The 26,268-nt window shown below is 37.0% G+C and overlaps 1 protein-coding gene across 6 annotated transcripts in view; it reads left to right on the top strand.

Annotated features, from left to right (window-relative positions):
• MRE11 (MRE11 homolog, double strand break repair nuclease) overlaps positions 1-26,268 on the top strand; it is a 111,172-nt gene that overhangs the window by 63,793 nt on the left and 21,111 nt on the right. For 4 of the 6 annotated variants that reach the window (XM_055283298.2, XM_055283296.2, XM_055283297.2 and 1 more), the window contains exons 12-16: positions 1,114-1,214; positions 2,561-2,734; positions 5,800-5,862; positions 14,844-15,063; positions 16,690-16,773. In XM_055283298.2, the coding sequence (XP_055139273.1) occupies positions 1,114-1,214; positions 2,561-2,734; positions 5,800-5,862; positions 14,844-15,063; positions 16,690-16,773 (642 nt within the window). The remainder of the gene's footprint in view (positions 1-1,113; positions 1,215-2,560; positions 2,735-5,799; positions 5,863-14,843; positions 15,064-16,689; positions 16,774-26,268) is intronic. The other 2 variants (XM_055283300.2, XM_055283301.2) reach the window with 2 other exon arrangements.

Raw genomic sequence — 26,268 nt, 5'->3', positions numbered from 1 at the left:
TAACATAGTGTGTGGCATAGTAAAATGTAGTAATCATATTTATTTAGTAATATTAACTCTCCTGCCTTGAAATTCAAAAAAGATTTTTGTTCACCTGTCCCAGCATTTGGCAAGAAAAACACTAAACATTATTTCTCTTTCCCTTCTAGGCCTTTTCTGCCTGAAATTTTTTCCCCCTATTTTGCTCAGTGAATCTTGTTCATTCTGCAAGTGTTGATTTGAATGACAGCTGTGTTTGATACCTATACATGACTTTCTGCCTTCTTGGAGAAGAATTGCTTTCTTCTCTCTGTGTTATATTCTCGGGAGCACTTACCACTTTGTATTATAGTAATTTTTCTTATGGGCAGGGATCCTATCTTTTTATATGTAGACACTTAACATGCATTTACCTGACAAGGGTTATTGACAGAGCAAATACTGGACTCTGTGCTTCCTGACTTCGTACTGAGTGCTCTTTCTAGTCTGTGCCTCCTGTTTTTGAGACAATCATCTTGCTTAATAATGCAGCAGAAGTGCATTAAACATACTTCCCCTTTGTCTTACAGGATGTTAAAAAGATATGTGCTCAAGGGCTGAGATTTAATTAAATTAATAATTTAACCGTTAAATCAGAGACATTCTTAAGTGAAAGTGTCGTGTTGTGTATTGAGCTATGAGTACATGGTCGTGACTACCATTCATAGTAGAGTTTTATGCTACTACCTTGACATCACAAGGCACCAGCAGTACCCGTGATTGCTTTTGCATCGTCACTGTAGCAATGATGGCAGATGACAAAATGGCAAATAACGTGGTAGGATTATTATGAAAGGATTTTTGACGTTATTACTCCCTGAATGGGTCTTGAGGACCTCCAGAAGTCTGTGCTTCACCCAGTGAGAACAGCTACAAGACACCTATCCTGGAGGTTATGGACGAGAAATACTGATTGTGGGGAAAAGATCGTGGCTATTAACAAAAATGGCTTGTTTTGCTCCAAAATTTACCATGTTGAGCAAGCTGGCAGTTGATAGAGTTTGGCCTTATCTTCTCCACTGACAACTTGCAATGAGTATGCACATTTTAACATTATGATAGAAGCTATTTTTTGATATACTTCTTTTTTTCTAGGAGAAGAGATCAACTTTGGGAAACTTATCACAAAGCCTTCAGAAGGAACAACTTTAAGGGTAGAAGATCTTGTAAAACAGTATTTTCAAACCGCAGAGAAGGTAATTTCTTACAATTCACATTTCGAATAATGGCTACCTTATAGTAACAGATTTTAATTTAGGATATGTTTAGTTGATAGTTTAAACAAAATGAATCCTCAGAATGTTTCTATGAAGTAAGTAGGGTGACAATTAATTACATTCATTTGCAGTTGCTGCACAGCAGGGAAAATTAGTGTTTAATTAATGTTATTAGTACTGTTATTAATATAGCTGTTATTGTTGATGTTGTTCTCTTTCTTTGTATCTCTGTTGCAATTATTAAGCTAAATGAATAATTTTAACTTAAATCAGGGACATTCTTAAGTGAAACTTAGAAGTAAGTAGGGTGACATTTACATTCTTTTGTAGTTGCTGCACATCAAAGAAAATTAGTGTTTAATTAATGTTAATTATGAATACCATTATTAACATAACTGTTGTTGTTATTCTCTTACTTTATTTGTATCTCTATTGCAAAGATCTCAATCCAGATTTAGTCTTCTCACATTTGGATGTAATTTCAGAATTATTCTACAAACAAAGACAGCCACATGATGGTGAGGCCACTGAAACTTACTGTCATGAGTATATGCCACTCTAAGATCCTCCAGTTGTATTAGTTTCCTATTGGTGCTGAAACAAATTCCCACAAACTTAGTGGTTTAAAACAACACAAATTTATTATCTTACAGTCGTGTAGGTCAGAAATCTTACACAGGACTGAAATCAAGGTTTTGGCATGGCTGTCTTCCTTTTTGGAGGCTCTAAGGGAGAATCCATTTCCTTACCTTTTCCATTTTCTAGAGGTGCCTACTATGTTCCTTGGCTCTTGCTCTCCTTTTATCTTCAAATCCTGCAATGTTGTATCTCTCTAACCATTTCCCCAGAGTTATTTTTCCTTCCAGCTCCCATCTGCCTCCCTCTTCTGTTTTTCAGGACCCTTATGATTACACTGGGCCCACCTGGATAGTCTCTGATACTCTCCCTATTTTACAGACAGCTGATTAGCAACCTTTGTTCCTCTTTGCCATGTATTCACAGGTCCCAGAGTTTAAAATGTGGACATCTTTAGGGGGCTCTTATTTTGCCTACCACACTGGTTAATTTCATCTCTATTAATCATAGCTGCCATTTTTGGACTCCATATCCTAGCCATCAGGCCTCTACATTTCACGTGTCCTGTACTCCTCCCCCATTTCTGGTTTCGACTTTGCTTTTTCTGCTTGCTGATATTAGTAGGCTTAACTACAACTGTTCACTATATTTTTTCTCTGGTAACATATTTGGTAATTTTCCTTGCTCATCTATAATTATTTTATAAGGAATAAATACTATTTCTGCATCCAGTGATTTGTATCTTACAGAATGTACAGCTCTCACTGCTAACAGAAAGAGGGATGGGTGAAGCAGTACAAGAATTTGTGGACAAGGAGGAGAAAGATGCCATTGAGGAATTGGTGAAATACCAGTTGGAAAAAACACAGCGATTTCTTAAAGAACGTCATATTGATGCCCTAGAAGACAAAATCGATGAGGAGGTAAGTAACTAATTTGAGTGTCTAGGTCTATTTAAATAGTCTGTCTTTAAGAGTAGCTCTGAGATTTTTTTCTGGTAAATCGCTATTTAACCTCTCCGATTTGTTTAGTTTTTCTCATCTATAAAATTGAAATGATAAAATGAAGGTTAAATTAGAAAATGTAGAAAATGCCTAGAACAGAGTCTTGCATATGGTTGGTACTAAATAGGTGTTTTGTTCCCCATGGATAGTATCTTCTCTTAAAGATCCTTTGAAAAGGCTTTAAAATGAACCTTATAGGATGGTAATTTTTGTTCATTCTAATTTTTTTAGTAAGTTTTGATTGAGATCTTGAATTTCATTTAGAAAATTTCTGCTAAGCAAGAAGCAGTGAAAAAATTACAGGAAAAGCTGTCTAGACTTGTACATAGAAACTTTAAATGTTTGCATATCACATTGTCAAAAAACAAAATTAAAAGATATTAACATGAAAATATTTGTATGTGGGCAGAAAAAAAGGTTAATATTCTTAATATAATAGTAATGAGCTCTTAGAAATCTTAAAAATAATTAAACATTTGATAGAATAATGAACAAAGGATATGAATAGGTGGTTCATAAAAGAAATATAAATGGCTAATAAGCGTATGAAAATGGTGTTTAGCCTAGAATAATCAGAGAAACTCAAATACATCTTTTGTTTGTCAAATTGGCAGCAATTTGAGAAAAATAGTATCTAGCACACTGCTGGTAGTAGTATTACGTTTGAATAGCTTCACTGAGAAGCAGTTTGGCAGTGTATATTAAGAGGCTTAAGATTTACCCTTTAACTCAGCCTGGGAAATTTCCCTACGAAAATAGTGAGATAGAGATTTGTGTATGGAGTGATTCATCTCAGTATTGTTCATAGTGCGGAATAATTGGAAATGTTTTGATACAATAAATGTTGGTACATATACCATATAAAATTTTACACAGCTTAAAAATGACATTTTGGAAGAAGAACATGAGAAGATATTTCTTGTTAATGGGAAAAGAATTTCAAAGATGAAAAACTGCATAGTATAATCTCAATTATTTTTATTTTATATGTAATTGTGTATGTTTATGTAAATAAAGAAAATATCCCAGATATATTATCAACAGTTATGTCAAGGTAGTTATATTACAGGGGATCACTTTCTCTATTTCCCAGATTCTCCCTAAGCAGAAGAACAAAACAACATTAAAAAAAAAAAAAAAAAACTGATTCCCTTATTTTAGTGCTTTTGGTTAACATGGTTCTCTTAAAGCCTTATGGTGTCAATGTGTAACTAATATTATTTAATACCAAGTACTTCCAGAGGTAGGACAGGCAGTTCACACTCTAAAACCATTCATTCTATGACTCTGGATGTGTTGGGTTTGCTAATTTATAGCATAAATAGATTTCTCAGGTACATACCAGAAATAAAACATGACCATCCACACCTGGAGTGACATCATGACTCCTGAGCAGCAAAGTCTGTGTGGGGTGTGTGTGTGTGTGTGTGTGTGTGTGTGTGTGAGAGAGAGAGAGAGAGAAAAAGTGTGTGTGAGTCATGGTGGCTCTGACCAGACATCCGTGTTCAAAATCAAAACCCTTATTAGCTGTGTACCCATCACTGAGTTATCTAAACCCACCTATCCCTCAATATCCTCATCTGAGGATAAAATGGTGATGATAATAGGCCCTCCTTCAAGGTTGTTGTAAGGATTGGAAGAATTAATCCATGTAAAATCCTTAGAATACTGTCTGACACATAGTACCTGTTCAGTGTTCCCACTCTGACTCTCATTTCTCTTCTATGAATGGCTTAGCACCTTTGGTATGCTACATATCACATAGGGCACTATTACATACTGTGTCATCTTTTAAAATATTGTTATTCTTGTATTTTTCCTCTACTGAATCATAGCAAACATGCTGTTATTTCTTTCAGCTTAAGAAACAAAACAAAACTGTCGATCCCATTTTCCTTTAGCTACTGCTCTCTGTTCCTCTTCTAGAGCAGAATTGCTTCAAAGAGTTTTCTGTATTTCCTGACTCATTCTTCTCTCTCCATTTTCTGTTAAATCTATCCACTCAGGCTCCTGATCCCGTCATTCTAGTGAAGCTGCACTTGTCAAGATCACCAGTGACCGCCATTGCTAAATCCACTGTCAGTTTTCTATCTTACATCTCACTTGACCTTCTTTGAAACATGTTTTTTATTGTATTTCAGGATACCACACTCTTACTATCTTCCTGCCTCACTAGCTGCATATTTTCATATATCAACAAAAGATTCCTCTATTGCTCCAGCCTCTTACATTGGAGTCTTATTTGCTGTTCCCTCTCCCATATCATCAATTGATTATAGATTCCATGAGAGCAGCTTTTTGTCTGTTTTGTTAACAACTGTATTCTCAGTTTCTACGATAGTATATGGCACATTGAAGGTGCTCAGTAAATACGTGCTGAGTAGATTGTTAGATAAATGGGCTTCAAGAACGTAGACATAGCTGTATAATAAGAGCCTTGTGAGCAGAAACCATTAAAAAAGAAACCTGTAGTCTCCTTCTTGATACCAGGACCATGCTCAGCAAACCTTCATGAGTTGACTCTTAATAAAAATGGATCTTCAGGGGCCACCCACTTCAGATCCCATTTCAGAGAGCCTCCTGGATGTCTTGCAGCAAGGTGCACGAGAGTGATTTGCAATGTGATAAATATTTCAAGCCTTGTCAAGGAGGTATTTTTGTTTTTAACTAGTTTACTGATGTGTAACACCCATGGGGTATTAGAATTTTTCCTCTACAGTCTGAAAGACTTTTTCAGTGATGTGAAACACTTTGGCAGCAGGTAATATAATTTTGCTTCGGGTCAATATGAGTTTTTTTTTAAGAATACATTGTGCAATTTTAACATTAATAATTGGAAAAATATGATTTATTTACTTTTGTGAGACAGATTGTTAAATTTGCAAGTTTTATAACTTAAAGCATTTCTTAATTGTAGCTGCTTGTTTTATATTTACATAACTGGAATAGGCAACATGTTTGTGATTTACTCTGTTATGATCTAGGTACGTCGTTTCAGAGAAACCAGACAAAAAAATACTAATGAAGAAGATGATGAAGTCCGTGAGGTAATTATTCTGCTGCAAATTCTTGTGTTTATGTATCATTTTCTTAAACTAGAATAACCAGTAGGTTTAGTTAGAATAGTCAGTCCATAGGTCTAGGGGATAGGAGTGAGCTGGGGTTGGCTTAGGATGGCTGCCTTTGGTTGATTTCAGTTCAGCCTACAAATATTCTGCTCATTGCTCTTTTTTTCCCTTTTGTTCTTGTCTAAAACCTGTTTAGCAAGTGCAGTGGCTCACACCTGTAGTCTTGGCTACTTGAGAGGCTAAGGTTGGAGGGGATTGCATGAGCCCAGGAGTTCAAGGCTGCAGTGAGCTATGATTGCACCACCACACTCTAGCCTGGGCAACAGAGCGAGACCCTGTCTCTAAAATAAATAAATAAAAACAAATAAAACCTATTTAATTGTATGTGTGTGGGGATATACACAACAAAAGCCCCTATTACTCAAAATAATATCTGTTTGTTAGCAGAGCATCTTATAGATAAAATCTTCTCTTACTGAGCTGATATTATTTTGGGCAAAAAAGAAACTTAAAGGATTTGGGTTAGCAATGTTAACCATAAGTAAGCAAGCATGGGTAAATAGACAATTTCTATTGTCTATTCTAAAATATTAAAATTCGCTTAAGCACCATCATCACTGTCTTCTCAGTCTCATTGCAGGTTTGAATCTACAAGTTAGCAACCATTACTTAAATTTGGGGCCTCTACCTGGTACTTGTTGAATTTATGATTGAAATGTATTTTCTTATTTTCTGATTGCCCTTAGTGTTTTATGATTGCTATCTAGTATTTAAAAGTTATAAACTATGTACTGTTAGTTTTGTCTTGATTGCTTTCATTCAGCAAACATTTTATATTGTCCCTGTTATGGGTTAGATATTCTGCTTTATATTAGGACTGTACATATAAAAAAGCTAAGGTCTGTATCCACAAGATTTTCTCAATTTAGTAGGTAAGAGACATTTGTGTAAGGAAGATATTTATTGAATTATTTTTCCTAGGTGCCCATTTTATAAATGAGGAGACAGACCAGACTCAAGGTCATAGAGTGGGACTAGAATTTGAACATATTTCTGACTCCAAGTGTAGACTTTTCTATCATCCAGTGTCCTATCAAAATTTTAGATTATTATAATATTAATTCGGTGCATTGCAAATGGATGGTTTTCTAAAAATGAAAAACTTCTAAAAGTGTCATGCAACACATCAGAATCACTGTTGAAATACGCATAGTTGCAACCACTGTATCTTTTACAGGTTGTTTTTTGGAAGCTAAGGAAAAGAAGCTATAGATTAGAAATGGTTTAACACGTTTATTATATTTGTATTCATCTTATAAGGTGCACTTAAAACAGAAATAGTTTGCCAAATTGCAAGAATAATGCTAGGAAGAAATGATTCCTGATTCTTAAATATCTAGCTTAAATTTTATTAACCCTTTCAATTTAACAGGGTACAGAAATATTTCTTTACGTTTGAATGAGTTCTTCATGTTTGAAGCCACAAACCTCAATTTTTCATTAAGCTTTTAAAAGAGTAAGAGTGAACGTCTTATACAAGGAAGGTCGGAAAGGCTGTGACAAATTTCATATGGGAGTTTTACAGAAGAAATAACTTACGAGTTCAGATATTCAGCTATATTTTAAGACTAAAATGTAATTGGGACTTCCTAGGTAATTTTTCAGCATATCATAAGATACTATATATTTTTTCATTTTCAGCATACTATTTAGAACTTAGGTAATGGAGTCTGACACTCTGCCAAGCTGTAATACACAGCTTTGCAGAATCATTTGGCTTAGAATATGAATCCCAGCGCCATGCTTAAATTACTTATACTGACAAACAAGACTATAAGCTCTTCTATTTGGAGAAAAAACATTATGCTTTAAAGTCTTTTAGGCTGGGCATTATGACTCACCTGTAATTTCAGCACTTTGGGAGGCCGAGGCAGGTGGATCTCTTGAGCTCGGGAGTTTGAGACCAGCCTGGGCAACATGGCAAAACCCCATCTCTACAAAAAATACAAAAATTAGCCAGGCATGGTGGGTCCCACCTGTAGTCCCAGCTACTCAGGAGACTTAACTGGGAGGACTGCTTGAGCCCAGGAGGCAGAGGTTGCAGTGAGCCGAGATGATGCCACTGCACTCCAACCTGGGTGACAGAGCGAGACCCTGTCTCAAAAACAAAACAAAACAAAAAAAAACAAAAACCTTTTGTTCACGTAGAAAAACTCTCAAATCTTTTCTTTAATGATAAATTCATATTTGAATAAAAGAGCAAACAGTAACCATTAAGCTTTGCAGGCCATGTATGGTCTCTATCACATATTCTTGTGGTTTTTTTTTTTTTTTTATTAATGGCCCTTTACAAATATAAAAACTATTCTTAGTGTTACCCACAGTCCTTAGTTTACCTGGCCTCTGATTTCTTATGTTCTACCTCAATTTGAGGTGGGTTGATACCCTCTTTCAAAATACAATACCAGGCACTATCAGTAGTGAAGAAGTGACCCACAGAATGGGAGAAAATATTTGCAAATCATACATCTGATAAGGGATTAACAACCAGAATATATTTTTAAAACTTCTAAAGCTCAACAGTGACAATAACAAAAAAACCCGATTTTTAAAATGGGCAAAGGACTTGAATAGACATTTCTCCAAAGAAGCTTTACAAATTATAGCCCATGAAAAGACACTCGAGATCACCAGACATTAGAGAAATGCAAATCAAAACCACAATGACATACCACTTAACACCCATTAGGATGGCTATTATTAAAACACCATAAAATAACAAGTTTCGGCAAGAATGTGGAGAAATTGGAACCATATACATTGGTGATGGGGATGAAAAATGGGTCAGGTACTGAGGAAAACAGGATAGCAGTTCCTAAAGTAATTAAACATAGAATTATCATGTAATATAGCAATTTCACTTCTAGGTATATAACCCAAAGAATTGAAAGCAGGAACTTATTTGTACACCAGTGTTTGTAGCAGCATGATTCACAATAGCCAAAAAGTAGAAACAACCCAGTTGGTCATCAACAGATAGATGGATAAACAAAATGTGGTATGTGCATGTAATGGAGTATTACTCAGTCTTAAAAAGGAATGACATTCTGATACATGCTACAATATGGATGAAACTCTGAAAACATGAGTGAAAAAAAAACAGATGCAAAAGGATAAATATTATATGACTCTACTTATATGAGGTACCTAGAGTAATCAGATTCATAGAAACAGAAGGTAGAATAGTGGTTACTGGGGAGAGGGAGGAATGCGAAGTTACTGTTGAATAGGTATGGAGTTTCAGTTTGGGATGATGAGAAAGTTCTATAGATGGATGGGGGGATGATTGCATAACCATGTGAATGTACATAATGTCACTCTACTATACCTAAAAGTGGTAAAAAGAGTGAGTTTATGTTATGTATATTGCACCACAAAAAAAAAAGTGTACACAGTAGGATAGTATATTCTCAAATCTCACAAAATGTGTATGGAAACATTCTTGCCATTGGCTCTAGACCTCACTCATGAGTTAAGCTCTTAGAAGTAATATGTTCCAAAGATAACAGTAAACTCTGTTTTTCATAGGAAAGGTAGAGTTAAAATACAATTTGAATATACTATTTGAGATTATAAAAATGAAGATACAGTATTTAGACAAAGGGAAAATACAAAATTTAGAAATGATGGTTAGTAATTGATTCCAAGAAGTAATCATAATAGGGCATATTTATTTTAAATTTTGCTACATACTGCCACATTAGTCCAAAGATGTCTTAACTAGTTTATATTCTCACCAGTAGTATTTGGGAGTGCTTGTTTCCTCACATCTTTACCATCATGATGTATTATTGTATCTTTTGATCTTTACAAGTCTAAGGGGTAAGAAATTTTTCCTACTGTTGTTTTCAATTCATACTACTTTTTTTTTTACTAATGAGTCTGCCTAATTTTTATGTTTATAAATCATTTGTATTTATATGAGACACATGGTCATTTTATTTGGCCACATTTTCTCTTTTGAGTAGGGTATTGGTCTTTCTCTTTTTTTTTTTTTTTTTTTTTTTTTTTTTTGTTTGAGGCAAAGTCTCACTCTGTCACCCAGGCTGGAGTGCAGTCGTGTGATCTCAGCTCACTGCAACCTCTGCCTCCTGGGTTCAGGTGATTCTCGTGCCTCAGCCTCCCAAGTAGCTAGCGCACACCACCATGCCCAGCTAATTTTTTTTTGAGACGGAGTCTTGCTCTGTCGCCCAGGCTGGAGTGCAGTGGCGCAATTTCGGCTCACTGCAAGCTCCGTCTCCCGGGTTCACGCCATTCTCCTGCCTCAGCCTCTCTGAGTAGCTGGGACTACAGGCGCCTGCCACCATGCCCGGCTAATTTTTTTGTATTTTTAGTAGAGACGGGGTTTCACCGTGGTCTCGATCTCCTGACCTCGTGATCCGCCCGCCTCGGCCTCCCAAAGTGCTGGGATTACAAGTGTGAGCCACCGCGCCCGGCCTAATTTTTGTATTTTTAGTAGAGACAGGGTTTCACCATGTTGGTCAGGCTGGTCTCAAACTCCTTACCTTAGGTGATCCACCCGTCTCGGCCTCCCAAAGTGCTGAGATTACAGGCGTGAGCAACCGCGCCCGGCCGGGTATTGGTCTTTCTCTAATTGATTTGTAAGAGCACTCACTTGAACACATTTGTGTGTGTGTGCCCTCTCTTTCTCTCTCTGGATACATACACATAGTAATATAGCATATTTAGGGTTTTTTGACACATAAAGAAAGCATCCACTTATTCGTCAGCTTATTTGTTTAAATCAGGAATGATTGGTGATTACATGGTTCTGATTTTATGAAGATATACATTTGGGTTTTTTCTTTCTTTGTTCCATTAATATAGTGAATTATATTATTATGTACATAGCTTATTATCGACCCATCTTAGTATCACTTTGTAAACCCCCTGGTAATGGATATATTGGTCTTTCCATACGCTTCTGGAGTCTCTATTTGCTTTCATAATCATAAATAAGATTCTGTAATTTTCTTTTTGTGCATGCAGTTCTTTGTCAGTACTGTGTCATGCTGGCATTGTTGTGAAAACAGTTTGGAAGCTGTCTTTCTGTATGCTCTGACACTATTGAAATAGCAGTAGGCTTATCTGTTTTTTGAAAGTTTGGTAGAATTTACCTATGAAACTTTCTGATTGTGGTCCTTTTTTTGGGAGTATTTTTCTTTTAATAATTTTCTCAAAATTTTCTTTGATAATTGGTTTGTTGAACCTGTTTTTTTCCCCCTTGGATCAGATTAAGTTATTCATTTTCCAGATTATTTAGAATTGAGCATTCTCTCATAAGTCTTGGGTCTTCCCTCCCATTCTTATTTCTTTCTTTTTTTCGAGACAGGGTCTTGCTCTGTAGTGTGCTACCACTCCCAGGTAATTTTTAAATTTTTTTTATATAGATGGAGTCTCGTTATGTTGCCCAGGCTGGTCTTTAACTCCAGGGCTCAAGTGATCTTCCTGACTTGGCCTCCCAAAGTACGGGGATTAGAGATGTGAGCTTCTACACATGTAGTGCTAGGATTAGAGATGTGAGCCTCTACACCCGTCCCTCTTATTTCTAATGATGTATATTTGTGTTTTCTTCCTTTCTTTAAAGCTTTGTGATTTTTATTAATGTTATTGTTTTGTCCCAAAGGACCAGTGCTTATATTTATTCATTCTAATGTGTTTTTGTTTAAAATCTATTTATATATGGTTTTATCTTCATTTTAATACTTGGATAGGCTTTATTTTGTTTCTCCTAACTTTTTGAATACAGAATTAACTTATTTACATTTATTCTTACTTAGCAAGCTGTAGGCTTTCTTATAAGCATTGCTTTAGCTCTCTCATATGTTGTGATGTGCAGTATTCTTATGATTTTCTAGATGTTCTGCAACTTTGGTTTTGTTTTATAGTTTTGACTCTGTTTTGTTTTCAGGAGGCAGGTTTTTGCTTTATTATTATTAATTTTTTATTTTATTGCATGATGATTAGACAGTATGATAAATTTATTTCTCCTATCAAAAATGTATTGAGATTTTTCTTTGTACCCTGTTATATATCAGCTAAAAAGTTTCATGAGGTCTTGAAGTATATTATTAATTTTCAGTGTATGTAATTCAACATTTATCAATTAGATCTATCTTATTAATTATGTGATTTAGGTCATCTTTTTTCTCTTAAGTCTACTTTCTAAAAACATACAGCTGGTTCTTGTTATTTGTGGTAGTTATGTTGTATAAAATCACTTCCAGCACAGAATTAGCAAATAGTGAATCATTGCTCCTAGGGGAAATACAAAATTAGCTTTCTATGAGCCACTGATAACGTTTTTGTCAGCTGATCAATACATAATCTTTTTAATGTGTTTCTGTTTAAAGATACTGTATTTAACATATGATTCATTAGCATTGAACTCATAGCCAGTAGCACTTTAACTTATACTTGAGTGAAGTTTATCTAATGTACATTTTTTCTCCAAAAGTCATATTGCAGCCTTTTTGCATGTAGGAATGAACACTAAACACGTTGAGGGGGTCATTTTAAACACCACATTACCAAAGCAAAAGTGCAAAAATGCAAAAAATGCAATAAATATGTAGTCATGTGCCACATACAACATTTTGGTCGATGTCAGACTGCATATCCAGTGGTGGTCCCATGAGATTATAATACCATATTTTTACTATATCTTTTCTATTAAGATATGCTTAGATACACAAATACATAGCTATGGTGTTATAATTGCCTGCAGTATTCAGTACAGTAACATGTTGTACAGGTTTGTAGCCAAGGAGCAATAGGCTATCTCCTATAGTCTAGGTTTGTAGTAGACTGTACCATTTAGCTTTGTGTAAGTACACACTATGATGTTTGCACAATGATGAAATCACCTGATGACACATTTCTCATGAGGCATCCATCATTAAGCAATGCATGACTATCACAGAAAGGACACTTTAATTTAATAATGAGGATTAACTGTATTTCATGTGGGACAGGAAAGATGAATTGAAATCACTGTTGTTTCTTATATTTTTTGTTGTATTTCTTGAAGTGTTTTCTTTTTGCATTGTAATGCTGTATTGAACCCTGCATGCAGTGAGTTAGCTGTGATTTCACCTCAGCTGAGATCATCTCATCATGAAGTTGCCACTTCAGTCTCACTTTATGCTGCCTGCCTTGTTCACATCTCCTCATTTAGCCCTGGGTCTCCTTACTTTATGGTATCACAGAGCTTAGAAATGTTCTGGTCAGCTATTCTTAGACCCAGAACTGCCATTCCAAGCAAGAGAGACTGCTGTCATGTCTTCTTGGGATTTATACATCAAGTTTGGAGAGCTCTACAATACCTGAAACTCTTCTCACCTTTCTCCCTTAGCCAGGTCAAATATTTATCATATTCATTAACTCTTCTTTATAGTTTGTGTGTTCGGGGGTTTGGAACTATTTTCTAATTTTATGGAAAATGTATTTTGTTTTTGTTCTCTTATTACCTTTTGATTCGTTTAAGGGAAGATCGAGGCAAATTGCTTTTATTTGTATTTTATTTTATTTTTTGGAGACAGAGTCTCGCTCTGTCGCCAGGCTGGAGTGCAGTGGCACAATGTCTTTTCTAAATGGATTCTTATCAAATTAAAAATGCGTGGCATGTTCTTGGTCCTAAGGTGTTTATTCCTTCTTAGGCTTTCAATTGATATATTCTCCTTAATTCTTCCATTTCTTTTCATTTTTTTTTTTTTTTTTTTTTTAGACAAGTTCTCGCTCTGTCATCTAGGCTGAAGTGCAGTGGTGCCTCAGCTCACTGCAACAACTCCACTCCCCACTGCTTCGCTCAGGCTTGAGCGATCCTCCTACCTCAGCCTCTCAGGTAGCTGAGACTACAGGCGCATGCCATCACACCTGGCTAATTTGTTCTTTTGGGTTTTTTTGTATTTTTTGTAGAGGCAGGGTCTCGCCATGTTGCCCAGGCTGGTCCCTAACTCATGATCTCAAGCAATCCATCCACCTAGGCCTCCCAAAGTGCTGGGATTACAGGTGTGAGCCACCATGCTCAGCCCTTAATTCTCTTTACCATATATTTGTGAGAGATTGTTACTCATGTTTTTTTCTGATTATAAAACTAATTTTTTAGAAAAAGTGTAATATAGAAAATATGTAATATTCAAGAACAAAAAACAAAAGCACCCTAAAATATTACTGCCCAGAGATAACAGCTATTTTTTGTAAGTTTTTTTCTTATTATTTCCTAGAAGCCTATTCTAAAAAGTAGCTCAAATGGTGACAGTCTGTTACTGTCAAATGTGGTATTGAATTAGGGATGATTGCCAGTATTCCTTCTAGTTCTGAAAATTTGGATTCTGTGAAATTTTATTTTTCTTGGTAAACCTTTTCAAAGGGTCTCATTTTATAGGTAGTATGGTAGATTGATCTGACAGATAATAAGTATTAAATTTGATTGGTGGGGAGGTTCTCCTTTACACGTATATAAATATTTTTTGTTTTTATTTTTATTTTTGAGACAGGGTCTCTCTTTGTCACCCAGGCTGGAGTGCAGTGGTGTGATCATAGCTCACTGCAGCCTGTATCTCCTAGGCTCAAATGATCCTCCTGCCTCAGCCTCCTGTGTAGCTGGGACTACAGGTGCATGCCACCATGCCTGACTAATTTTGTTTTTTGGGTTTTTTTGGTTTTTTTTTTGTAGAGACGGGGTTTCTCCGTGTTGCCCAGGCTTGTCTCAAACTCTTGGATGCAAGCAATCCTCCCGCCTCGGCCTCCCAAAGTGCTGAGATTACAGGCGTGAGCCACTGTGTCAGCCTCCTTTATGTTTTTATAGTATGATTAGTTCATGTCAATGCCTAAATTAATGATTTTTAGGATGGTACATTATCTCCTTGTGTGTACTTTCTCCTTCTTCTCCCTCTTAGGCTATGACCAGGGCCAGAGCACTCAGATCTCAGTCAGAGGAGCCTGCTTCTGCCTTCAGTGCTGATGACCTTATGAGTATAGATTTAGCAGAACAGATGGCTAATGACTCTGATGATAGCATCTCAGCAGCAACCAACAAAGGAAGAGGCCGAGGAAGAGGTCGAAGAGGCGGAAGAGGGCAGAATTCAGCATCGAGAGGCGGGTCTCAAAGAGGAAGAGGTGAGCACTGAGTTCAGTCCTGTGCACATTCACACTTGGCAGTTGAGTGGAAAATACAGAATTAGATCTTGTCAGAGTTGAATTATAAGTTTTATTTCTAAAACATGGTTCTTTAAAAATCTATTTTTATAATATATAAAGACGGTCTTTAAGGCAGTTCTGACATGTGCCTTTTACTTAAATAAATTTTGAATGGCCACATGCACTTAGGGTTTTAATTGTTCTTAGCTCATACCATATAAAAGCTTCACTGTGTTTGTCACGTAGTACCTTTTGGATACATTTAATGTCATATGTATTTTCACATGTACAAAGTAATAGGCAAATATGAGTTGTTAAAGAAAATAGCTAAAAGCCTTTGGCAACAGGAGGAAAACTCCAGATCATACAATTATTATTTTTGTTACTGTCATAAGATACAAATACCCACACGCTTATCAAGTAGTCTTTATAAAGTCAGTTTAAGAAGGAAAACTGCCCCCAATTTGATTTCTAAAACTAGTCATTAACATAGTCAACATTGTGTTTACTGTGAGACTATTGTCATTGAATAGTTCACGCCAATAGAAATTGGTCATTCAGTGACTTTCTCACACATGTCAATTCATCTCTAAAGATTTTTTAAAACTGTTTTTATTAAATATGCATCCATAGGAATTTTAAGCTGGTGAAATGAATATTAATTTGGTTTAAAATCTCCAGGGAGAGAAATCCTCATCTTTTAATGATGATTATTTTCACTATTCTTACATTTACAAAATTTTTCCTTAAAAATTTTTATTTTTGTTTTTTAATTTTTTTTTTTTTTTTTTGAGACAGAGTCTCGCTCTGTTGCCCGGGCTGGAGTGCAGTAGCGCAATCTTGGCTCACTGCAGGCTCCGCCTCCTGGGTTCACGCCATTCTCCTGCCTCAGCCATCTGAGTAGCTGGGACTACAGGCGCCTGCCACCAGGCCGGCTAATTTTTTGTATTTTTAGTAGAGACGGGGTTTCACTGTGTTAGCCAGGATGGTCTCGATCTCCTGACCTCGTGATCCGCCTGTCTTGGCCTCCTAAAGTGCTGGGATTACAGGCATGAGCCACCGCGCCCGGCCTTTTAATTTTTTTTTGAGGTCGAGTCTTGTCTTTGCTCTGTTGCCCAGGCTGGAGTGCAGTGGTGCGATTTCAGCTCACTGCAACTTCCGCCTCCCAGGTTCAGGCAATTCTCCTGCCTCAGCCTCCCAGGTAGCTGGGATTACAGGGGCCCATCATCATGTCCGGTTAATTTTTGTATTTTTAGTAGAGATGTGGTTTCACCATGTGGGCCAGGCTTGTCTTGAACTCTTGACCTCAAGTGATCTCCCGCCTCTGCTTCCCAAAGTGCTGGGGTTACAGGCGTGAGCTACCACGCCCAGCCTATTTCCTTACGTTTTAATTGGATAAATTAAATTGGATAAACTAAAGTGTGGCCTAAAAGAATAGTCTCTGAAAATTGGTCAGACTCTATATGTTTGTTCTTATGTATATGTCTGGCTTTTTACAGACAAACTATTTGACATAAGTTTATTTAGCTTTCATTTTTTGGTGTTGTGTGAAATAAACCTTAGCTGCTGATAGGCTTGTACATTGACTGTTCATTTTTCTAACAGGAGACACTGGTCTGGAGACTTCTACTCGTAGCAGGAACTCAAAGACTGCTGTGTCAGCATCTAGAAATATGTCTATTATAGATGGTGAGTATAGACTGCAAGTGATTATTTATAAATTCCAACATTAGGAAGACTAACGTAATCACCATTAGGAGCCCTTATTTGTGTTGCCATCATTGGGAAGTTAAAAGGGCAATTAGGATCACTGGATAAATTATTTTTTAAAAGATCTTTGCTATGCATTAGAGTTACTGAAGAGGGTAAGCTTTTAAAATTATGTTTTATAGGCCAGGCACGGTGGCTCACACCTGTAATCCCAGCACTTTGGGAGGCCGAGGCAGGCAGATCACGAGGTCAGGAGATCGAGACCAACCTGGCCAACATGGTAAAACCCCGTCTCTACTAAAAATACAAAAATCAGCCAGGCATGGTGGCGCATGCCTGTTGTCTCAGCTACTTGGGAGGCTGAGGCAGGAGAATCACTTGAACCCAGGAGGTGGAGGTTGCAGTGAGCCAAGATTGTGCCATTGGACTCCACCCTAGCGACGGAGAGATACTCCGTCTCAAAAACAAAACAAAACAAAAAAATTATGTTTTATAATTTCTTACTTTCAGACAAATGTTGTTTCTGTTTGGCAGAGAGACCCTGGAAACATAGGAAGGTGAAGTAGTTGGTCACTATATGGACAGTGGTCGAAAGAGAGAGGAACTGTCTCTACTGTTTCCTTGCTTCCCCCATACTGCCCTGTCAGTCTCTGCTTTCCATATAGAGAAGTCATGTGACCTATATTTAAGAGAAATTATGGCTAGGCCCTTGGAATTAATTTGTGTATATCCTATGGTCTAAAAATTGGCCTCAACTTAAGGGGATCTGTTTAACTATTTTTAATATTATAGATGATGAGATCAGCCTAAAATGTTAGTCATATTTACAAAAAGTATGCATTAAGATAGGTGGTGATACTTTTTTCTACCTAGCATTTAGAATATATTCATATGTATATTATTTATATTATCAGTTATTTGAGGTTATTGTTTCTCTTTTATGATATTTATAAATATTTATTAAATATTATAATTATAATATTTATAATCTTATAGCTAGGATTAATTGTTGACACACTGGGGAGCTGAACTAATTCTCAGAAGATGAAGTTTAACAAGGGTAAAATAAACCGCATTTATGTCCAAAAGGACAGCTGCACAGGTAGAGTTGGGAGAGGTATGTGAGTTTAACAGCAACCCAGGTGAAAAAGACTTAGGTCAGTAAGAGTTATGCAGGCAGACCCAACTGTCCAAATCTATTGATGTCTTAAACAGTATTTAATGAGTCTTGCAGAGGTGTCCAAGGGAGAGAATACCGTCATGGATTCTTAGTTTCTGTTTCTGGTTGGGCCAGTAAAGCCCTTTTCTCATCCCTCTTTTCCTCGTATCACTAGCTACAGAAACTAAAAACCATGGCTTCAGGCTGCTAAAAGCCTAAAACAAAAGAAAACAGAACAAAAACAACAACAAAATGAGGCGGGTTGGACAAGCTTGCACAGCAAGGAAGTTCTCCCTGTGTACTAAATTGGACATAACGTGCCAAAGATACTGTACTCCTCTTTGGAATTGTATTTCAAGGAGACTGTCAACTATATATGATCATTCAGAAGAGGTACCAAATAATATAAAAAATGGTTGGCCAGGCGCAGTGGCTCATGCCTATAATCCTACCACTTTGGGAGGACGAGGCGGGCGGATTGCCTGAGCTCAAGAGTTCGAAACCAGCCTGGGCAACAAGGTGAAACTCTGTCCCCTACTGAAAATACAAAAAATTATCCGGGCATGGCGGCGTGCACCTGTAGTCCCAGCTACTTGGGAGGCTGGGGCAGGAGAATACTTGAACCAGGGAGGTGAAGGTTGCAGTGAGCCGAGATCATGCCACTGAACTGAGTGACAGAGCGTCTCCAAAAAAAAAAAAAAAAAAAATGGTTGAAGGAACTTAGGATATCTAACCTGGGAAACATTCAGATCTTTATGTAGATTATGTTCTATCGTGTAAAATGTGGAATGAATAGATTTGATCTGTTTAGTCCCAAAGGCAATGCTTTTTAATCTATTTTGGCTTATGGATTCTCTAAAAATCTGATGAAAGCTATGTCTTCTCTCCTTAAATAAGTACTCACATGCAATTGCACCCAATTTCAAAGGGTTCAGCCACTCCCATGAAGCGCATTCGTGTTCTCCAGCTTAAGAACTCCTGGCCCAATGGGGATGGATGGGAATAGCTAGAAACATACTGATTTAAGTTTCTCATCTGATAGAATGGACCTGGAAGATTTAAGAACAGCTTTGTTCCCCTGTTTTATATGTGAGGGAACTAAGCCAAGCAGTTTTGCCCTGAGTTGATAAAACCACTAATAGTAACAATAATAGCTAATATTTATGAAACTGCATGCCTCTTAACAGGTCTGTGGGGTAGGTACTTACTGTATTATTTATGTTTTACAGAAAAGGAAACTGAGGCTTTAAAAAGATAGGTAGCTTACCCTAGATCTCATAACTTGTCAGTACCAGATCTGAGAATGATCTCACATTCTCTGCACTCCACAACCAGTAGCTGACCACTGTACTAGTTTCCAGAGCAAGATAAGATTAGAGACCTAGCTACTGGTTCTCCATAGAATAATTTTTGCATTATACAGAATAACCTATGTAATTAATATAAAGATGGACTAATTTGCCTTGGAAGTAAGTATCACTCCATTAAAGGAATTTTCAACATTTATCAAATGACAGCTGACATTGAAGAAAAGATACAAAATCAGGTTGATTAAATGACTCTTAAACCTTACAAAAAATTCCATTGCTATATTTTTACTCAAGTATTATTTAGTACTTCAGAAGAGCTAGCTAAGATCCTTAGCTTTTTGCTTCACAAACATGTTGTCTTTTGCCATTCAGGAAGTAGTATCTGGAAAGATGCTGTTCCATTCTTGGTAGGTTTAATATAAAAGCAGAGAGGAAGAAAGAGAGAAAAGGCAGCCTGGAAAATTGTAAAGGATTCATGCTGAGTTCAACCTTGCGTTCAACAAATGACAGCTTTGTGACTTGAGACAAATCAGTCACTCTCCTAGTTTGTTTAGATATGACTGGGAATAATAATCTCTATTGTATTGGGTTATTCTGAAGATTAAATGATCAAAAAGCCTGGCACATAGTAAGCATTTATCAAGTGTTATTTTAAAAATGAGAAAACAGGAACATAGAAAAAGAGTGAATAAAATAATGAACACTTCCATGTTAAACCACCAAAATCGGTTAGCATGCAATCGACAGAGTCATAGATGTAGATTACCCACCTTTACCTTAGCCCAAATTGTCTTTTTTTTGTCCTGTCTTGTTTTCTTTTCGTTTTTGTTTTTGTTTTTTGTGTCCTGTGGAATCCAGTGTCCTGGCTTGTTTTATGTGAAGCTTTCCTTGACTCCAGTGGGTAGAATTCATCACTTAAAGTGAGTCTTTGAGTTTCCACTGTAACTAAGAAATCAGATATCAGTTAAGCTTGTTGGTTTGTGTTTTTTAAAAAATAATCTATTTTTCTCTCAGCTTGCTGTTTTTGGTGTTCTGCAGTTTCACTGTGATGAATCTAAAGATGGTATTCTTGTTTATCCTGCTTAGCAATTACTGGGCTTCATGAATCTCTGAACTGGTATCTTCCATCACTTCTAGAAAATCCTTAGCTATTATCCCTTCAGATATTACCTCTATGCTATTCTTATTCTCCTTCCAAGTCTTCAGTTAAATAATTATAAGACCTTTTTACTCTCTCCTCGCATGACTCTTGTATTTTGTTTTCTCTTTCTGTGCTACCTTCTGAATAATTATTTCTGATCACTTTTTTTTTTTTTTTTTTTTTTTTTGTGACAGAGTCTCTCTCTGTCGCCTAGGCTGGAATGTGGTGGCATCATCTTGGCTCACTGCAACCTCTGCCTCCCGGGGTTCAAACAATTTTCCTGCCTTAGCCTCCCGAGTCACTGGGATTACAGGTGTGCACTACCACACCTGGCTAATTTTTGTATTTTTAGTAGAGACAAGGTTTTACTGTGTTGCCTAGTCTGGTCTTAAACTCCTGGCTTCATGTGATCCTCCTGCCTCGGCCTCCCAAAGTGCTGGGATTACAGGCATGAGCCACCTTACCCAGCCTATTTGGTTCTTTTAAAATATGCTCTGTCACTTTAAATAGTTTTTAGAAGTTTTCTGAAGATATTTTTAGGCCTGTTTTTAATTTTTCATGTGTATACAGTAAGGATTTTTTTTGTTATTTTGTATCTGATAACCTAGTGTCTGAATGTCTTTGGCCTCTTTCTGTTGTCTGTTTCTGTTGGTTCTCATTTATGGTGACTTATTTCCTTCCACGCGTTGTTATTTACTGTCCCTAGAAAATTATCAACAGGAATAATTTGAGACCTTGGATGAAGCCATCTTCCTTCAGAGAATATTCACGTTTGTTTCTCTAGGTTTGTAGGGCACCACAGGTCTTAGACCACTTTAAGCTAAATTTGAGGGTTTCTTGGACCAGTCAGGTGATACGTACTTCTAACTAAAATGCAGGTTCAGTCACTTGCTGCTTGCAAAGTCCAATTAACAAAAGCAAGGTGTGGTATAAAGAAAGTGACTTTTTATTCCAAAGCGAACTTAGGGGAAGAAATACAGGCTTCCTACCTTAAGGGTACTGCTTCCCCCTTTGCAGCAGAAAGTGGACGCTTTTAAAGGGGGCCTATCAGGAATGGCATGCAGGGGAGGAAGCGAGCAAGTGGGGGGTCTGCATGCTAGTTTGGTGTCTTATCTACCAGGCAGCTGAATTGGCATCTTCATGGGTAGAAATAGGCTATAAAGGTGGCCGAAAACTCTCTAGATTGGCGAGAGTTTCATAGCAGGACTTTGGGTTGTAAATTGACTGTTATCTCTAGAGGTAAACCCCTGGTGGGTGATAGTTCCTACTCTGGAGCTTCCAAACACATAGTTAGATGAATTCCCCTTTTAGGGAGTCTCTGATGAAGAGGAAATAAAAGACTATAGTTGCATTTCTAAAGAACTAAGTAGAAAGTGGGGGAAAGGAGAAAAGAAGAGAGAGAAAAAGTAATGAACTATCTCTTAGAAAAATGAGGGTAATCAGGCAGGAGAAGGAAATAAAGGGTATTCAATTAGGAAAAGAGGAAGTCAAATTGCCCCTGTTTGCAGATGACATGATTGTATATCTAGAAAACCCCATTGTCTCAACCCAAAATCCCCTTAAGCTGATTAGCAACTTCAGCAAAGTCTCAGGATACAAAATCAATGTACAAAAATCACAAGCATTCTTGTACACCAATCACAGACAGAGAGCCAAATCATGAGTGAACTCCCATTCACAATTGCTTCAAAGAGAATAAAATACCTAGGAATCCAACTTACAAGGGATGTGAAGGACCTCTTCAAGGAGAACTACAAACCACTGCTCAATGAAATAAAAGAGGATACAAACAAATGGAAGAACATTCCATGCTCATGGGTTGGAAGAATCAATATCATGAAAATGGCCATACTGCCCAAGGTAATTTATAGATTCAATGCCATCCCCATCAAGCTACCAATGACTTTCTTCACAGAATTGGAAAAAACTACTTTAAAGTTCATATGGAACCAAAAAAGAGCCCGCATCGCCAAGTCAGTCCTAAGCCAAAAGAACAAAGCTGGAGGCATCACGCTACCTGACTTCAAACTATCCTACAAGGCTACAGTAACGAAAACAGCATGGTACTGGTACCACAACAGAGTCATAGATCAATGGAACAGAACAGAGCCCTCAGAAATGATGCCGCATATCTACAACTATCTGATCTTTGACAAACCTGACAAAAACAAGCAATGGGGAAAGGATTCCCTATTTAATAAATGGTGCTGGGAAAACTGGCTAGCCATATGTAGAAAGCTGAAACTGGATCCCTTCCTTACACCTTATACAAAAATTAATTCAAGATGGATTAAAGACTTAAATGTTAGACCTAAAACCATAAAAACCCTAGAAGAAAACCTAGGCAGTACCATTCAGGACATAAGCATGGGCAAGGACTTCATGTTTAAAACACCAAAAGCAGTGGCAACAAAAGCCAAAATTGACAAATGGGATCTAATTAAACTAAAGAGCTTCTGCACAGCAAAAGAAACTACCATCAGAGTGAACAGGCAACCTACAGAATGGGAGAAAATTTTTGCAACCTACTCATCTGACAAAGGGATAATATCCAGAATCTACAATGAACTCAAACAAATTTACAAGAAAAAAACAAACAACCCCATCAAAAAGTGGGCGAAGGACATGAACAGACACGTCTCAAAAGAAGACATTTATGCACCTAAAAAACACATGAAAAAATGCTCCTCATCACTGGCCATCAGAGAAATGCAAATCAAAACCACAATGAGATACCATCTCACACCAGTTAGAATGGCCATCATTAAAAAGTCAGGAAACAACAGGTGCTGGAGAGGATGTGGAGAAATAGGAACACTTTTACACTGTTGGTGGGACTGTAAACTAGTTCAACCATTGTGGAAGTCAGTGTGGCGATTCCTCAGGGATCTAGAACTAGAAATACCATTTGACCCAGCCATCCCATTACTGGGTATATACCCAAAGGACTATAAATCATGCTGCTCTAAAGACACATGCACACGTATGTTTATTGTGGCACTATTCACAATAGCAAAGACTTGGAACCAACCCAAATGTCCAACAACGATAGACTGGATTAAGAAAATGTGGCACATATACACCATGGAATACTATGCAGCCATAAAAAATGATGAGTTCATGTCCTTTGTAGGGACATGGATGAAACTGGAAAACATCATTCTCAGTAAACTATCGCAAGGACAGAAAACCAAACACCGCATGTTCTCACTCATAGGTGGGAATTAAACAATGAGAACTCATGGACACAGGAAGGGGAACATCACACTCCAGGGACTGTTGTGGGGTTGGGGGAGTGGGGAGGGACAGCATTAGGAGATATACCTAATGCTAAATGACGAGTTAATGGGTACAGCACACCAACATGGCACATGGATACATATGTAACAAACCTGCACATTGTGCACATGTACCCTAAAACCTAAGGTATAATAATAAAATAAAATAAAATAAAATAAAGAAAAATGAGGGTACTCAGTTACATGCTTATGAAATCCTGTTTACCTCTGCTTCTCTCTTTAACCACTGGGGCTCCACCTTAGGAAGGGAAATGCATCAGGGTTTTCACTTTGGGCAGCCATGGGCTATGGTAGCCCTCTCTCTTTTTCTTCAGGATTCTCAAAACCAATGTTAACATTTTCCCAATTGAAAAGTGAAATCAGGGAAAGGACTCTGCTTACCTCTCTGAGTTCTAGCTTTTCTTCAGTTTTGGCCTGGTAATTCCTTGCTATGTGATCAGTTCTTCAATGCCATTTAGAATTTTCTTTTTTTTAAATGTTTGAGGTACTAATTTGGATTGTTGTCAGCAGAAGTGAGTTTGAAGACAATGAGAGATCATTTTGTCTGAATAACCTAGCCTGCAATGACTGTTACCCATTGACAACATAGAATAAAGCTTCTATTTGTGTAGAAAGACTGGAGACCAGTTATGATGCCTTAAAAGTTTTACAGAGTGGCTTGACTAATTTTTTTAAGGAAACAGTATTCATCTATGAAAAGAGGCTATGTAAATAAACTAAATATGAAACGTCAGATTTCCTGAATTATGTTGTAAGCAAAAATCTTATTATGGTACCTTTTGCAGCAGAGCATGATGGTTAAGAATGCAGGCTCTGGAGTCAGGCCCATTGGGTCAGTCACAGCCAGCTCCTTACTGCTGGCTCAGCACCCTTGCACTGTAAGTGCTGTGAGAAAGGGGTCTGCATCATTCCTCCTCATCACTGTATCCACTATATTTGGCACATAACATAGTAGATGCTTGTTAAATACTTGACAGTGACTGAGTAAAAATTACTTAAGAGATTGTGTAGTATAAGGGTTAAGACCATGGTTCTAAAATCAGGAAGATCTTGGTTTGGATCCTGACTTCTCAGTTTTACCAGTTGTGTGTCCTTCAGCAAATATGTTAAGTTTTTCATCTTTAGGAATGAGTGTTCTCATCTGTAGGATGGGACAATGATTGTGTCCACCTCATTGCGTTATTTTGAGGATTAATGAGAAAATGCTTGTGAAGTATCAGGCAGTGTCTATGCATATTAAGCCCTCAGTAAGTGCAAACTGGTGTTATTCTACAAGCATCAGATCCCTTAGCTATAAAATTGACAATGTTGTACTGACTTCAGAGTAATTATATTAAATGAGCTAAGTATTTACAGTACTGATCACAGCACCTTGTAAAAATGCGATAGATGATAGCTGTTATTAGTGGTAGTGTTTTGCAATAAGATTATGAAGATGAATATTATGTGAATCATTGGTCTAAATTTATCTTTTATCTAATTGATTTGATATAATGGTTTTGCTAACTTAACTGATTACCTCCAGTACTAGGCCTTTTTTTGAAAAGTGAACTGATTTTTTAAGTATAAATTTGTAAAACATTTTTATCAGGTTGGATTTGGTGGGTTTTTTTTTAAGTCTCTGACAGAATACCTGTGGAATAGTAACTATACTTGTCATCACTTTGGGACAGAAGCAACAAATTAAGACTGTAACTTCTAGATCTCTGTTTTAAATGGAGGAGCGAAGAGATAAAGGTCAAATTCTCTTATAACAAAGTCCATGGAGTATGGAAATTTGTTATTGTGCTGCAATTTTATTGGAAAAGATAGAAATTACACTTGTAGCCACAGGAGTTGTAAATGAGAGTTGACAGCCCAGATTTTTCCATTGAAGTTAGTCAGCAGAGGATAGTGGCTAAGTGAATAAAAGTACCTCTGAAGCCACTGCCTTTGCATTTCATTTATACCACTGTGGGTACCACTGCTGCTACTATGTTTGCTACCACAAATAGCTACATGTATTTGAATGCTTTCTATCTGCTAGACACTTCCTCTTACCCTCTCAGCAGTTTTCTGCAAGAAGTATTAACACTGTTTTACAGGTGAGGAAATTGAGTTTTAAAGAAGCCAAGGAGCTTGGCCATAGTCAAGCTAGTAAGTCAAAATGAGTCTAACTCCAAAACCAGAGCTTTTAACCACACACTGTATTGTCTTCCTAACAGAACATAGTGCTTAGTTTTCTGATAAAATTATTTCACAAACATTCACTCATCTTTTGCCTTCCACAGGGATAAAAAGAAAGGTATCTTGTTTTCTAGGATCTCAGAGTTAGAGGAGTCAATGAATAAATATTGAACAGAAATATTCTTTGAAATCATCATGATCACTGCCTTTTTTATTCAGTTGCTCTGTCTAGCCTTTTGAGTAGAGTAGGATGTGAAACCAGTAACTGGGTAAAGCAGATAAGAACACTGTTTCTGCCTCTCATTTCTTCTCTTAGATATTACAAGTTTGGGGATAGAACCTAGAATAGGAAACATGTGCAAACACAATAAATTTAGGTTAGATAGAAAGATTTGTTAG

This window comes from Symphalangus syndactylus, chromosome 6 (genome assembly GCF_028878055.3).
Source record: "Symphalangus syndactylus isolate Jambi chromosome 6, NHGRI_mSymSyn1-v2.1_pri, whole genome shotgun sequence".
NCBI classification, from domain to species: domain Eukaryota; kingdom Metazoa; phylum Chordata; class Mammalia; order Primates; family Hylobatidae; genus Symphalangus; species Symphalangus syndactylus.
The sequence above is the reverse complement of the archived record's forward strand: the minus strand, read 5'-3'. Positions and strand labels throughout refer to the sequence as shown.